This window comes from Rhinatrema bivittatum, chromosome 4 (assembly GCF_901001135.1).
Source record: "Rhinatrema bivittatum chromosome 4, aRhiBiv1.1, whole genome shotgun sequence".
NCBI classification, from domain to species: Eukaryota; Metazoa; Chordata; class Amphibia; order Gymnophiona; family Rhinatrematidae; genus Rhinatrema; species Rhinatrema bivittatum.
In genome coordinates this window covers 107,229,452-107,245,059 of record NC_042618.1, presented here as the reverse complement: position 1 = coordinate 107,245,059, position 15,608 = coordinate 107,229,452, and the positions used below count along the sequence as shown (strand labels likewise).

General features: G+C 44.7%; 1 protein-coding gene across 1 annotated transcript in view; it reads right to left on the bottom strand.

Annotated features, from left to right (window-relative positions):
• The window catches only part of VPS39 (VPS39 subunit of HOPS complex), a 109,887-nt gene extending 94,816 nt beyond the window's left edge, over positions 1-15,071 (bottom strand). Inside the window, exons 1-4 of the mRNA XM_029598634.1 lie at positions 14,842-15,071; positions 9,688-9,753; positions 8,986-9,050; positions 8,770-8,812 (exon numbers count right to left, since the gene is read on the bottom strand). Of these exons, the coding sequence (XP_029454494.1) occupies positions 8,770-8,812; positions 8,986-9,050; positions 9,688-9,753; positions 14,842-14,914 (247 nt within the window). The 5' untranslated portion in view covers positions 14,915-15,071. The remainder of the gene's footprint in view (positions 1-8,769; positions 8,813-8,985; positions 9,051-9,687; positions 9,754-14,841) is intronic.
• Positions 15,072-15,608: the final 537 nt, after the last annotated feature.

Sequence of the window (15,608 nt, the reverse complement as noted above, 5' to 3'; positions counted from 1 at the left end):
CTTTGTGTCTTTAATGAACCTGCAGACAGAGAACTGGCTCTGAAGGTGCTGGAACTCTCTAGTCTCGGCTGGCAGTGCAGACGGAGCAGATCTCTATGCTGAGGCCCTGCTCAGCTCATGTGGACAGCCTTTTATTCCACACTAGATAAGAAAGGGAAAGTGTTCAATCAACCTTTGCTCTTTAATCCTTGTTTTACCTGTTCCTGTTTGCAGATTAAATCTTTTTTCATTAATAAATGTATTAGTTTGTTAGCTCTACCTGTCTTGCACGGATTAACAATCCTGGTATTGTGCATATTTGGTCTGTGGGTTTAATTCTAGGAATTATGTCACCCTTGGGTTGTATGGGGACCCAGTGTGCCTAGAAACTACTAGGGGATAGTTTATGGGTGGAGAATTTGCTAGAGGCAAGTAGGAACCATTTGGCAGGTGGGAAGTTGCCAGTGTAACAGCATGTGTGCAAATGGGCCTGGGAAACGCTTGGCAGGACCCTCCAAGTAGCCACAGGGCTACCCGGAGTGGATGTTAGGGATAGCACTGAGGTCTTACATGACAGGTACCCAGGGAAAAAACTACCCATAAACTTTGTAGCTCTTTTTTCTGCAGATAGAGGAAGTGGAAACAAAAACACACACACATGTGGATTTTAAATTTTCATTCCTCCCCCAATCTAAAAACAAGCCCCTGGTAACACTCCTTTTAAGTACAACTAATAATACACCCACAGTGAACCCCACATGTGCTTTTTAGCTGTTCTTGGGGGTAGGGGGTACAATTTTTCAACTGACAAAGTCATCTGGGTAAATCATAAATATAACATGAAGACAGCACAAAAGGACAAAAATGAGCCATCCAGTCTGCCCAGCAAGCTTCTTATAGTAGTATCTGCTGTGCAGGATACCCCCATGTTTCTCTTTTACTGGGTGATGAGCCTTCTTGAAAATTTAAACAGTGCTGCTCGCCGTGCTTTGCTTATGGATTTGAGCACAGAAACCGTCCTGCACATTTTTCCTTATGTCTGTGTATCGGTACTCCAGCCCGTGAAAGACAGGGCCCATGTTGGTTGTCGTATGAATCCAATACCTCTTTCCATAACACTCCCCAACCCCCGCCGTCAAAGTGGAGAGCGATGCTGCAGTTGTGTCGAGGCATGGGTAGTAATCCCATGCCTTATGCTAAGGCCTCTCCATGCAGGTTTTCCCCATGCTTATCAGTTCCCCAGGTTGTTGTCTGAATCCAATACCCTTTAACCTCCACGCCATTGAAGCAGAGAGCAATGTTGCAGTTGCATCAAGGCTTATTGGTTAAGGGTAGTAACCGCTACACAAGCAAGTTACCCCTATGCACTCTTTTTTCATTTCTAGCCTATAGGAATCCACAGTATTTAATCCATGGCCCTTTGAATTCTTTAACTGTTTTCATCTTCATCTCCTCCACCGAAAGGGCATTCCAGGCATCAACCACCCTCTCTGTGAAGAAATATTTCCTGTTATTCATTCCGAGTCATCCTCCCTGGAGTTTCATTTCATGACCCCTAGTTCGACTGATTTCTTTCCAACGGAAAAGATTCAAAGTTTGTGCATCATAAAATCTATCAAGTATCTGAAGGTCCATATCGTATCTCCCCTGCACCTCCTCGCTTCCAGGGTATACGTATTTAGTTCCTTCTTATGAGGAGAGGCTAAAGGATCCTGATGCTGACCCCACACCATTTTGGTCGCCCTTCTTTGGACCCCCTCCATCCTGTTTCTATCCTTTTTGAGTAACGGGTTCCAAAACCAAACGCAGCACTTCAGCTGCGGCATCTCCAAGGACCTGTACAGGGGCATCACCTCCTTTTTCTTACTGGTTATTCCTTTCTCTATGCAGCCCAGCATCACCTTGTCACATTGCTTTGCCACCTTCAGATCACCAGACACTATCACCCCAAGATCCCTCTCTTGGTCCATGCACATCAGTCTTTCATCCCCCATAATATACAGTTCTTTTGGATTACCGCATCTCAGATGCATGATGTTAAGGTTTTAGGCTGTAGCCTGGTGTTGTGTACACCACTTTCAGGAGTGACCCAGGACAGGAGCAATTGCAGGTGATCTGGTGAGGCTGGGTAGAGTCTCTGGAGCTGGGTGCTGACTGAAGAGGAGTCTCTGGAGCTGGGTGCAGGGTGGTAAGGGTGAACTTCAGGAAACACTGGAACAGAATGTGGGCATGCGTGGATGTGAATGCAGGTAAGCGTGAACTGTTACACTGGAACTGAGTGCAGGCAAGGGTGAAATCAGAATACAGGAACAGCATGCAGGTAAGCGTGAACTGGAGGAGGGGACTCAGAGCAAGGAAGACAGACAATGACAGGACTGGACAAACCAGGACAAGGACCACACTGAACATGAAACACAGAATTCCCGAAGGCAGCAAGGCAAAGAAGTCCAAGGGGAAGCAGGGGCAAGCAAAAGAGTAATAGCACAGCTACAAGGGGGTTCAGGGAGAGAGAGAGGACAAGAAGGCAAGCAAGAACTAGAATGCCTGTAGACCACAGAGCAAGATCGGCAAAGAACCAGGAGGCCCGTAGGCCACAGAGCACGGCAAAGCAGGAAACCAGGATGCGCAAGGCAAGGACCAGGTGGCTAAAGCAGGGAGCCCAAAGGAACTCGATGCCGAAGCACCGAGGCATGGGCTAGGCAGGGTTAAATAGTGAGTTGTGGATATGGAACAGGTAGGCAAGGAAGGCCAGGCCAGCCAGGGGAGAGTGCTCATGGGGGGGCCTCTGGCGGTGAGGAGGTAGCAGCCAGAACTGTAAACACATGACATTGCACTTATTGGTATTGAATCCCAGCTGCCAAGTCTTCAACTACTCTTCAAACTTTCTTAAATCACTTTTCATTCTCTCTACTCCAATAGGTGTATCCACTTTGTGGCAGATCTTAGTATCATTCACAGACAAACTTTACCTTCTATCCCTTCCTTAATATCATTCTCCATTCCCAACACCGATCCCTTTGGCACTCCATTTAACATGGTTCCACTTACCATTACACATTGTCTTACTCCTATCAGTCAACCAGTTTGCAATCCATGCCACCATTTTTTAAACTAACTTCCAAGCTTCTCATTTTATTCACAAGCCTCCTATGCAGGACTTTATCAAAAGCTCTGTTGAAACTGAAGTAGATTATATACAGTACTCTTCCTTTATCCAATTCTCTAGTCACCCAATCAAAAAATCTATTAGATTTGTCTAACTGACCTTCCCCTGGTGAATCCATACTGCCTCAGGTCCAGCAACTCACCCAACTATATAGTTCACTATCCTTTCCTTCAGCAGCATCTCCATTAGTATTCCCACCACAGAGGTGAGCTAACTGGCCTGTACTTTCCAGTCTCCTCTCTGCTCCCACTCTTGTGATGCGGGACCACAACCACCCTTCTCCAGTCTCATAGCACCACTCCTGTTTCCAGGGATCTATTGAACAGGTTTTTCAGCAGACCCGCCAGCACATCTCTGAGCTCCCTCAGTATCCTGGGATGTATCTCATCTGGCCCCATGGCCTTGTCCATTTTCAGTTTACCTAGCTCTTCCCAGACATGATCTTCCGTAAATGGAGTTTCATCTACCCCATCCTCATTTACGGTCTTGTCAACCAGCAATGGTATTTCTCCAGCGTCTTCTTCAGTGAACACTGATCTGAAGTATTTGTTTAATATTTCTGCTATTACTTCATCTCTCTCTATACAAATTGCTCCTTGTCACCTTTCAATTTCACTATACCTCTTCAGGCCTCCCTTTTTTCTCTGATATATCTGAAAAAGGTAAAGTGAGGTGACAAAGCCTCTCTGGCAATCCTTTCTTCCGCTTGACTTTTTGCTTACACCAGCTTTCACCAGCTTTTCTTCCCTGTAATACTGTTTTGGGATCCATTATACTTGAACACTGTTCCTTCTGTCTTTATTTTTTCAGCCACCTCCTCTGAGAACCAGATTGGTTTCTTTTTCCTCTTACTCGTGCATTTTTCTAACATATTGATTTGTTGCCTTTGAATAGCTTCTTTTAATTTGACCCAATTTAAAAAAGTCCATATTTTTTAAATTCAAAACTCTGGCCTTTGGGCACCTATTCGGATATTCGTGCTTACAAATGGGGATAATGTCTCTATGTCGGGTATCACACCCTCTCTCATGGGTTCCATTACCATATTTTTTAGTAGATCCCCTTGAAGGGCCATCCATTACTTCTCTACTTCTGGTAGATTCCACATAAGAGATACTGCAATCCACATCCAGCAGATTAAAAAGTCTCCAACGAGCAACACGTTTACCTTCTTTCCCACCTTTGGGAAGTTTTTGATCAGATTTCTTGTCCAGCTATTCTGTTTAAGTTAGAGGTCTGTAGACTACACCAATGTAAATGGAAGCAACATCCTCTTTTTTTTTTTTTTTTTTTTTTTTTTTTTTAAAGACAGTCCATAATGCTTCTTCCATACCTCACATCCTTTTATTTCAGTTGCGTGGATACCCAGGATACTCCAAAGTTGGAGAAACTGGGTGTCTTGTCACATGTCTTGCTCTACCAGAGCCCACTTTAAACCATTTTTTCCTGGGTTTCTGAATCCTCTGTGGAAGTTGGAAGAGATATACTAGATGGTGCAAGGAAGGACGTTAATAGAAACTTAGACAACGGGTGCGCTTCGGGGGCGGCGTGGTTCCTGCTCCCTGGCTCTGGGTGCTTGGTTCCTGCACCAAAATCGGGGGAACACCCCCGCTGGTAGAGTCCTCCAGGGATCCGTTCTCCCTCGTGGCCTCCAGGGATCCGTTCCCCCTCGTGGCCTGCGCCTCAGGGCGCTCAGAATGTAAAATGGCCGCCGTTCCCGCCAAAAATGGCGGAGTGGCCGGCCCGCACCGCCCGGGCAAAAAAGAGAAATCAGTCAGGGACTGTGAGGTACCTTCCCCCCCCCGGGAAGGCATCGTGCACAGATGCCCTCCCGGGAAATCCGGGACCCCGGGTCTCCGCAGACCGCACAGCGGGACGGCCGCGGCATCGGGATCGCCGGAGGAGAGAGGAAAAACGGCACCAAAAATGAGAAAAAGCCTCAGGGGGGGGGCCACGCGCCCAAAAGCGCCGCTGCGGGGGGGCCCGGTCGGCCCGCACTGCCCGCTGTCCGAAAATAGAGGAGGGTGCCGCGGGGGGGCCTTCCCGGCCACACGACCCGCCCCAGACATCTTTCCCTAAATGGCTCAGCAGCCCATGAGGAGCTGTAAAATGGCCGCGGGTGAGGGAGTAAAGAGCGAAGAGGCCGGCTCCACCGGCTTTCGCGGGCACCGGGGGCTGAGCTGTGAAGGAAAAAAATACAAAGGAAAACCAAACTTACCCCTGGCTGCAACGAGAAATAAACAGCAAGGCCGCAGAGAAGAGACAAGGAAGAGAAGCCACTCCCCAGAAGTTGAAAGAACTCTGCCTTATTTTTTTTTTTATTTTTTTTTTTTTAAACTTAATACAAACTTGATACAAACTTGATCCACAGAAAAAGACAACAAGCCATAATCAAGCAAGAAAGTGAAGAAAAAGGAAAAGGAGGGGAAGCCTGATTCCCCTACTCGCATCTGCTGGAGTCAGAAGATACTGAACTCCTGCAGAGGGGGTAGTAGTATATATGGATACGCCCCCTCAAAGCTTGTGCTGACTCCATCTGCTGGATTGGGGACATAACCCACTGTCTGGACTGATCCAGGTACGTACAGGGAATTAGACAATTTCACTCTCAGATGCGTTAGCTTCTTTTTCATTGCAGAGAGCTGAAGGCAAAATGAATGATCTTTGATACTCCAATAAATAGGTCTTGGGAAATAAGCACCACAATTGCTGCACTGGATGAAAGACATTTTGTTAACAATGATTAATTAATCCCTTAAAATCCTATAATTAAAGGTATGGTAAAATTTAGGCTGTAGCAAAACTTTCTAACAGGTATTTGAAATAAAAGTAAATATTAACAAATAAGCCAGTAAAGCCCAAATTTTATAAACAATGTAACAGTAAGTTTCTGTTATTTGAGCTGCAAGGAACTACTATGTAATGGGAGATGATATAATTGAAGATAATTAGTTAGGAGTCCAGGGAAGACTATATAGGAAAGGCAGTCTCAGGGTTGGGTCGGTAGGGAGGGAGGGAAATAAACAGTTGTCTCTTTCTAATACAGGAAGGCCCAGAAAGTTTTACTTCAGAGCCACAAAAATATAGTTTCTAACAAGCACTGTTAGCTACCTTTCTCTGTTAGTTTGTTTTTAAACCAAACCCCACAAAATCACCATTTATCCAAAAAGTTAATGACTTTGAAAGCTGTCTTCATGATGAGCATTATCAGCATGGAGGTAATTATGGATGATAAATGCAAATTTTTAGTTTAGCACTTCTGATGAAAGTCTCTTGATAGGAGCCTTCTGGAGTGATACTCCTCAATGTTCTGTGTTTTCTGTTTTTACTGAAGTTCACCAACAATTACCTGATTTGGCTGAAGTCATTCCATTTTTATTTACACCCTGTCGGTTTTCAGGTCACTCACTAATATTTACCATTTGTTTACGAAATGCCAGCCTGATAGTTTTGTATTGCAGCACTGAAGAAATCCTTAAAAATCAAACTCAAGCCAGCCACACGATGGAGCCATTCAGATTAAATTGTTAATATTACGCAGTGATGGGCTAACAAATAGGCACCTAATGCTTTTTTTTTTTTTTTTTTAAATACTACGTTTTGTTTTCTATTTTGCTTATTTTTTTCCATATGCACAAGCTGTATATGTATTTAACAGACAAACTGATATTTTTCTATTTTCTTCCTTTTATCATAATTTTAACCCACTTTTTATGTTTAGAAGATAAAACATGAAAAATTTCCAGAAATTTTTTTTTAAAATAAAAATTATAAAAGCAAATACTAAATCATAAAATCCCTATTGTGTAAGGCTCTGTATCAATGGTACGCCTCTTGGCCCCAAGGGAGAATTAAAAGCCTCTGGCAGAGTTTAAACTATTGCTTAGAAAGAAAAGGAGCTGGTTTCACATTTTCAATAAAATAATGCAGAAAAGAAAGAATCCTGAATACTTATATTAAAACCTTGGAAGATTCACTCCATACACCATATTAACAGATTAGAGATAAAGTGGGGCTGATAGAAATTCAAATTGGGATAATGGAAAAAAAGATTAAAAAAAAAAACAAAAAAACCCCACAGTTCTCTTGATATTCTATGACAGGAAGGTAAAATTCAAACTTTACAAGTACAAACTCAAGTGATTATAAGAGCTAATGCTAGTTTGTATCATAAAATAGGGGATCAGGACAATTTACAAAGATATAATTTAAGGTTGATTTCCCAAAACCAAAGAATGAGAAGGTCAAGCTTAAAAGAAAGTATTAGAGATTTTTTAAAATAAAACCTTCACATTGAACAGGCCCTTCCCCCAATTATTAAAGCTTCTAAAGTTCTTGAGCTAGATCCTAAACTGATATTCAATTTTGAAAATGCAACTATCCAAAAACATAATCCACGTTTGAATCGGATCGTGATTGGGTGATATGACTGGCTAATTTACACAAATAAAACATTTTGATGTATTTCCCAATCTTTTATTCTACAAATGTAGTAAAACCAATCAGTGCAGATTCCAAAGTAACATTCATTACTATATAAATATACAATTAATAATTAAAAAACACATAAGGCTAGATTTTAAAAGTTTGCGCGAGGACGTACGCTGGATTTTATAAGATACGCGCGTAGCCGCGCGTATCTTATAAAATCCGGGGTCGGCGCGCGCAAGGGGGTGCACATTTGTGCAACCTGCGCGCGCCGAGCCCGGCGTGTGTTGCCTGTTCCCTCCGAGGCCGCTCCGAAATCGGAGCAACCTCGGAGAGAACTTTCCTTCGCCCTTCCCCCACCTTCCCCTCCCTTCCCCTACCTAACCCACCCCCCCCCGGCCCTATCTAAACCCCCCCCCCTTGTTGCCAGATTTACGCCTGCTGAAAGCAGGCGTAAATCTGCGCGCGCCAGCACCCGACCTGGGGGCTGGTCCGGAGGCCTCGACCACGCCCCCGGGCCGGCGCCACGCCCCCGGTCCCGCCCCAAACCGCCCCAGACACGCCCCTTTTACGAAGCCCCAGGACTTACGTGTGTCCTGGGGCTGTGCGCGCGCCAGCGGCCTATGCAAAATAGGCATGCGAGGGCCCTGCGCGTGTAAATCCGGCCGGATTTACACGCGCAAGGCATTTAAAATCCGGCCCTGCGCGCGTAAATCCTCCTGGATTTAAGCGCGCCGGCGCACCTATTTTTGCATAGGCCGCCGGCGAGCACAAAGCCCCGGGACGCGCGTAAGTCCCGGGGCTTCGTAAAAGGGGCGGGGGCGTGTCCAGGGGACGTACCGGGAGGGCGGTCCCGAGTCCCCCAGCACTGCGGCCTGTGCCGGGGGATGCGAGGCGGCGCGCGCAAGTTACGCCTGCTTCAAGCAGGCGTAACTTGCCCAACAAAGGTAGGGGGGGATTTAGGTAGGGCCGGGGGGTGGGTTAGGTAGGGGAAGGGAGGGGAGGGGAAGGTGGGCGGACATGGGAGGGAACGGAGGCAGGCTGCACGGCTCGGAGGCGCAGGCTGCGGAGGCGCATGGCTACGCGCGTATCTTATAAAATCCGGCGTACTTTTTAAAGATCTACCTCATAATATCCTTAATCTAGGAACACAACTGTTTCACATCTACAAAATGATGAGACTTCTCTACACTTACCTAACAAACTGACGAGGATTTTAAACTTAGGAACAACATGAATCTGAAAAACCAAGAGAGAAATTCCATTATATTAAATCCCTCTCGCACAGGATGAGATACGCTCCTGGCATCATCTTACAATTTCAGTTTGAAATATCACTGCTATCTCAGATTCCAGGACTCTATCTTGCTTAAAAGCAGTGAACCATCTTAGCTAGATCTGACATGTCCTACCTGCTGAATCTTCTTAGAGAAATTCTTGTTGGATTTCTCTAGTGTGACTTCAAACTGGTTGCAACCTGCCAAGCAGAAAGAACCAGTCACAGCACGGAATTCTTAAAGGTATCATTTCACACCAATATGCTAGAACAGAAATGTTATATTCTCCAATACTGGTATTTCAAAGTTGTTACTGGAAAAATTTCCAACTGAAATGTCTCTGGGTCTGAAGCACCTAGGAAGAGTACATACTATTTTAAAACTCTACCAATAAAATGAAAAGTTAACACAGAATCAACAATGTACTCATGTAACCAAACTCTGAAAGTACCTAAAATATTGAATGTCCAAGAATAGCCTAGTAATTAGACCACTGAAGTACATATGTCTGGAGGATCTACTTTATGTGTGGGACCTTTCATCTGTGTCTGGCTCATTTCCCTCCAACTTTACTTGGACAATAACTGTAATGACATATTCCCCCTTTTTAAACTTTATTCGGCACAGGCACCAAAAGCTTGTTGCAACCCTCCCAACACAACCCCCCCCCCCCCCCAACCAAGGCAGCTTCATGCACCTTCATGAAGTGCTGAGCTATAAAACACATCACTTGAAAAGTATTATTATTCTGCATTATGAGACAATAAATTTGATGCCACCGTACATTGGTCCCTTACCCAACATGTTTTCTTAACTTCACAAGAAGCAATAACTCACCCATCACCTTCTTGATCCTGTACAGAAGTAGGTGGCCCTGTTTGGTACCAACAAGAAGCCATTCTTCTGTAAGAGGACAGATACAAGAGCAGTTTCATTTAGATTCCACTCATTTCCCCCCCCCCCCCCCATCCCATCTCAAACCATGCCAGTGCCTGAAGAGGTACCAAAAATGTATGCGGATTGATTTTAGATCGGTGACATGCTCACCTACTCCACCATGTACGTATGATTAAAAGACAATCCTGATGACATTATTATTATTATTTATTGATTTTTATATACCGCCGCTCATCAAAGATATCGCGTCAGTGTACAGATAACAAAACAAAATACGCCATAGCGTTGTACATAGAACAAGTTAATAATAGTTGAGAACTAATACATAAGCAACTAACAGTAGTAACAAAAAGTAACTTAAAAGGCAAAACTTATAGAGGAACCAGTTATAACTTAAATAGGGGGGGGGGGGGAACATGTTTTTCACAGCAGCCCTGTGGCTCCTGGTATGCATTTCTGCTAGTTCCAAGATGGCAAGGACAGGTCTCTGAGGTCTCGAATTTGAAAAAGAATACTGGTGTGCATAGCCATCCCCTAACCTCTGCTCTCAGCTACAGCAGATGACATAAGATAGCATCATGGAAACCGTGACATTAATGGAAATGAGAAAACTAATCATGCAGTCACCCAGAGCAGAGGAAAATGATTCACTCTTAGCCCATACAAGATGGACAATGCTCTCTTCGTTGTTACTGCTTTATCTAAAAGAGGATTGCGCTGTGATTTTAAAGTTCCCCCTTTTATTACCCTGCACTATGGCACAGCGTACCTGACCCTGCACTCACACCATGACATTACAACAGATCTCTTCAGAATTCCAACTCAGAAGCATTGCACAGAAACAAAACAAAAAAATGTACTGCAATGAGGTATTTGATTGGAGGGACTAATACGACTTAAGATAAAAGAGAAGACCATTTTAAGATTTCTTCTGATTTTCAGATCAATGGTATTTACTAATGAAGCACTCCAGAAAAGGAAGGCTAATAGTCGTTACATCCCTCTGCCACAAGCTAAAAAAAAAGGAAACAAACACATCCTTATGGAACACAAAGAAAACCAATAGGAGAAAGTCTGTAAAGGCAGGAATCAAACTTTACTAGATGCCACACTCTGAAAGGACCCAGTCGTCTTCTAGATCTCTTGCTAGGAACAACCATACAGGAGGCCCAAGGGCAGGTCTTCTGATGGCTGGATTCTTTCATTATGAAAGCTACATATGATAGGAGAGGACGAGGAGAGCAGAAGCAGAATCCTTTTTGGCTTGGATATTAGGCACCTTCAAAATCTGACGCCATAGGCAGTTGCCTATGTGTAAAAATGGGTGTTTTGATGGCCACCTTCCAATCTTCAGGTACCATTGACAATTTAAATGAGAAGTTTGAGATTACCAGTAATAAATCTACAATTCATTTTTTAGTTTTTTTTCATAACTCTGGGGTGTACACCATCTAGTCCTGGTAATTTGTTATTCTTTAATTTCTTGATTTGCTCTACTACATCTTCCTGGTTCCCTGAGATTTGATTCAGTTCATCCAGACTGTCACCCTCAAACATTTTTTTCTGGCATAGGTATCTTCCCAACACTCTCTTTAGTAAAAACCAAAGCAAAGAATTCATTTAGGTTTTTCTGCTATGGCCTTATCTTCCCTGAACACCCCTTTTACTCTTCAGTCGTCATCTAGGAGACCAACCAATTCCCTCCTTGGCTTTTTGCTTCACATGTACTTGAACATTTTATTTTGAGTTTCTGCCTCCTGCCTCTCTGACAAGCTTCTTTTCCAATTCTCTTTTGCTTTATAACTATCTAACTCTTTCCTATTTTCTTCATCTGGATCCATTTTCCAATATTTGAAAGATATCCTTTTGGCTTTAATAGCTTCTTTCACCTCACCATTTAACCATGCTGGCAGTTATTTGGGTCTTCTTTCTACCTTCTTTAATGCAAGGAATACAATTAGCCTGGGCTTCCAAGACTGAGTTTTTAAAGGGTCCATGCCACATACAAATGTTTAACCTTTGTAACCATTCCTTTTAGGGTTTTCCCCCCCCCCCAATTTCCTCATTTTGCCGTACTCTCCCTTTTTAAAGTTAATACTACTGCAGTAGTTTTCCTAAACATGCTCCCTTCAGCGACTGCGTTACATTTGATTATGTTATAAATCAAGCCTCGTCCCTGCACCTCCAAGGTTGAAACTGAAAAAAAGTATACTAGGAAACACTCCAGATTTGTCCTGGGGACTCCAGAAGTCTAAAGAAATTGGCAGGTCTCCGGGCCAACACCACACAACTCCAGGTGAAGCAGGGAAGTGCCTGCATGGGCCTGGAAGAGGAAATCATCTGGGACCACACAGGCATAAAGGAGGCGGAGTATTGGTTGCACTGGCAGGAAGAAGCAAGAAGTTGGCTCGCGCACCCTAAGGAAGGAGCTCTGGTAGCATCAGCTGAGTGGGCAGGAAGATTTTCATTGGCCCACACGGCTGAGAGGAGTCCATATAGCAACAGCCTATGCGGTCAAAGAAAAGGATGACTCCTGTCTGCCGCACAAGCAGAAGCTATTATTGCTGAAAAGTTTGGGGCAGAAGGCGGAGAATGAGCAAATGTGTGAGAGAGTGTATGAATGAGCATGTAATTGTGTCTATATGAGGGAGTGTGAGTTGCCATGTGTGTAACAATGCGCGTAGCCCGGATTTAGGCACTGCCTTCCGTGCCAAATTCTTATAGGCACTAGAGTGTCCCTGTTGCTGCCTAAGCCAAAGTCCAAATCTTCTACTGCAGTGCTGTTTCCCTCCTCCTGCAGCAGGGGCTCCGATTATTACAAGGAAAGTGAAGAAAAATCAGCACAAGGCCTTCAGCAGCCCTCTCGCACTGAGGCACCCTGTGGCATTCCCTAGAAATGGGAAGCCTGTGTCGAGGAGGGGGCGAGGCACAAAAGGGTCAGTCAGTGCAAGAGGTCTGCTGATGACCTTACGCTGATTTTGTTTCATCTTCTATTGCTGAGGCAGCCCAAGCTTCAAGATGAGGGAGGGAGAAGGAAGGGATGGCCTGAGAAGAGGATTTGGGCTGGAGAGATCATACCCCCACACCCCCACATAAGAGGAGGGGAAGGATAACTCCTACTCTCCGGTCCTGGCCATATGCACGAGAGAGTATATAAGTGATTTTGTGTGTGGCAACGTAGCCATGAGTGTGTTTGTGAGAGAATGAGCATGTATGTCTGTAAGAGTTAATGTTCTGTGTGAGTGTGACTGTATGTGTGTGTAAAAAGAGGAGGTTTCTACACATACCACCCCGACAACAATCTTAAAGGCCAATACACAGCATTGCCTGCAATTCAATGCTCCTTTTGTGAGCATAAACTTTACTGCTGATGCAGCAAAAAGTTTTACGCTTACAAAATGAGCGTTCTAAACTGGAAGTAATACTTAGCATCCTCTCATGGAAATCCCATGCAAATGAGGGCATTAAGTATTACTCTCCAATACAGGGAAGTACATTGGCCCAACCAGGATTTTCTTAGTGCTGGAAACTGATCTCCATCTCTGACCCTGGAGTTCAGTTTCCAGCACTACTGTACTGGCACTTAAAATAGGTAATAAAAAACAGAAAAAGAATATTAAAAGTTGTGCAGTGAACTTTGCAGATAAGTACTGACTTATCTGGCGAGTTTTGCTGCTGCAACTTATTATAAGTAATTATAGCTGGGAACTTTTGATGTGAAGTCTCACTTACAGGCCGATGCAGAAATCTGGACATTAAAATGTTGTGCGCTGGATTTCTCCACACACCTTTGATGCTCAAATTTAATTTATTTTAAAATTCCCAATGAAGCAAGCTAATGATATGCTAATGCATTGGGAGTTTAAAAAAGTGTATTGCCTTTAAAATGTGTGAGTGTGAAGGGTGGCAGATATGTGAACCCTTTCTGCTGTGGCATAGTTGACACATCCTTAAGGGCGAACCCATGAGGGCTACGCCAGCAGCTGGTGAACACCCTGTAGTGGGAAAATATGGAGCTTCACTTTTACCAACTACCTCCCCCGCAGTTTGAGCCCTTGGGCAGTGAAGATAACTAAAGTCCAAAGGCACACCGGGGTCAAGGTACATAGTAGATTAACAGAGTCAGGGACAGGCCAAGGTTGGGGAAGACAGCTAGCAAGAGTGGTCAGGTCCAGTCAGCAGGCAATCACAGTTAGGTCCAGGCAAGAGGTCAGGTCCAATCACGAGGTCAAGATCTGAAGAATCAAAGGTGGACAAAGACATACTAGACAAGACGAGTAGGATGAGGCAAGGCACAGGAACGCAGACAGGAATCAGGAACAAACACGCAGGAGCAACACACTCTACTTCTGGAGTAGAAGACCTGTTGCTGAGGCGAGGTACTGCAGAGCCTTAACTTATATAGGCCAGGAGACTATCATTATCTGGAGGCGCGGCACAGTTGTTTCCACCACGGTGTGCATATTATGTGAACACATATGCACACCTATAGGAAGGCAGCAGTCTGGATGGGACTGCTGCATCAATGATGACTAGAGGCCTTCGGTGATAAAGGGATACCACTGCCTGTGGCAGCGTCTGACAGCGGCAGGGATGAGTGCAGTAGCTCAAGGATCCGTCCTGTCAGACACCAAAAGCACATTTTAACTCAGGAAGAGAGAGAGTGTGTGTGTGTGTGTGTATGGGGGGGGGGGGGGGTCCGTCAGGCAGCTCATACAGCAGTACTTTGCGGATTAAGTCAATATTTATCTGGCTAACTGGCGATGGCTGCCAACATTTAGCCAGATTATCAATACGCTAAAATCCTGCTCATCGGCCCGTCAGTGTGACTCCACATCAATAGTTCCCAGGAATAAAGCTTTTTCAAACAAGTTTTCAAACCCTTATTTACACTGCAGGTTCAATCTACAGAGAATGAGAAGGAGGAACCAGTCCTCCAAGTCTTCAGACAGACAGCATAGCAAAGGCTTTCATAGATCAGACCACGGTGGGCGGACAGGGGAACCGGTGTGCCGGTAAGTGCGGTTCCTGTTTACCCGATCAGGCCCCATCAGCGGCCTCCGGTTCTCCCCTGCTCCGGCGAGCCGCGCTTACCCCAGGCCGACATGCACTCGATCTGTAACGGCAGCTTCTCCAGGATCGGCACCGGATCGAAGGCGTCGTGCATGGTGGCGGTGGAGGCGGCGGCAAATCATCGCCCGGACCCGGATCCCTAGCAGAAAGCAGCACGGCCCGGAAATCGGTCTCCGTGTGCGGCCCGCTCACAGGATCACATCTCCCAGGCCCGAGTCAGCTGATCGCCGGCGCTCTGTCCTCTCAGTCATGTGACCTCCGGCCCAAGCTCTGCTTGCAGCTGCTGCTACGGCGCTGTGCAATCGCACGTCCTTCCCACCAGCGCCACTCATGTTCTCCTTTTCATTCAAGTTAGTTCAGTTGAACGCACAGAAACAAAGGTTAACAGACAAACAAAAATAATAATTATATAAGATGTTAGCTTTTTATTAGACTAACTTTATACGTTTCTTCACTAGCTCTGGTGAGCCACACTCCCTGGTGAAGGGAATGTAGGCTCCGAAAGCTAATCAAGAAAGAAATATTAAATTAATCCAGTAAACAGCTATCACCTTATATATGTTTTTTGTTTGTTAAGTTTTATTTACATTACTTACAGTAAATAACAGAAATCTCATCTCTGAGCAGCAAAAGGTTAATTGGTGAACGGGTGGGGAGCTTGCACGTGCTAAAAATTATATTTTCCCTTCAAGAGACTTCTGTTTTTCGTATAATTTCTGCTTTCCAAATATCTCTTTTATTAATCCCTATCATATCTAAATAAGAGTTAATAATAGAATCACTGTCTC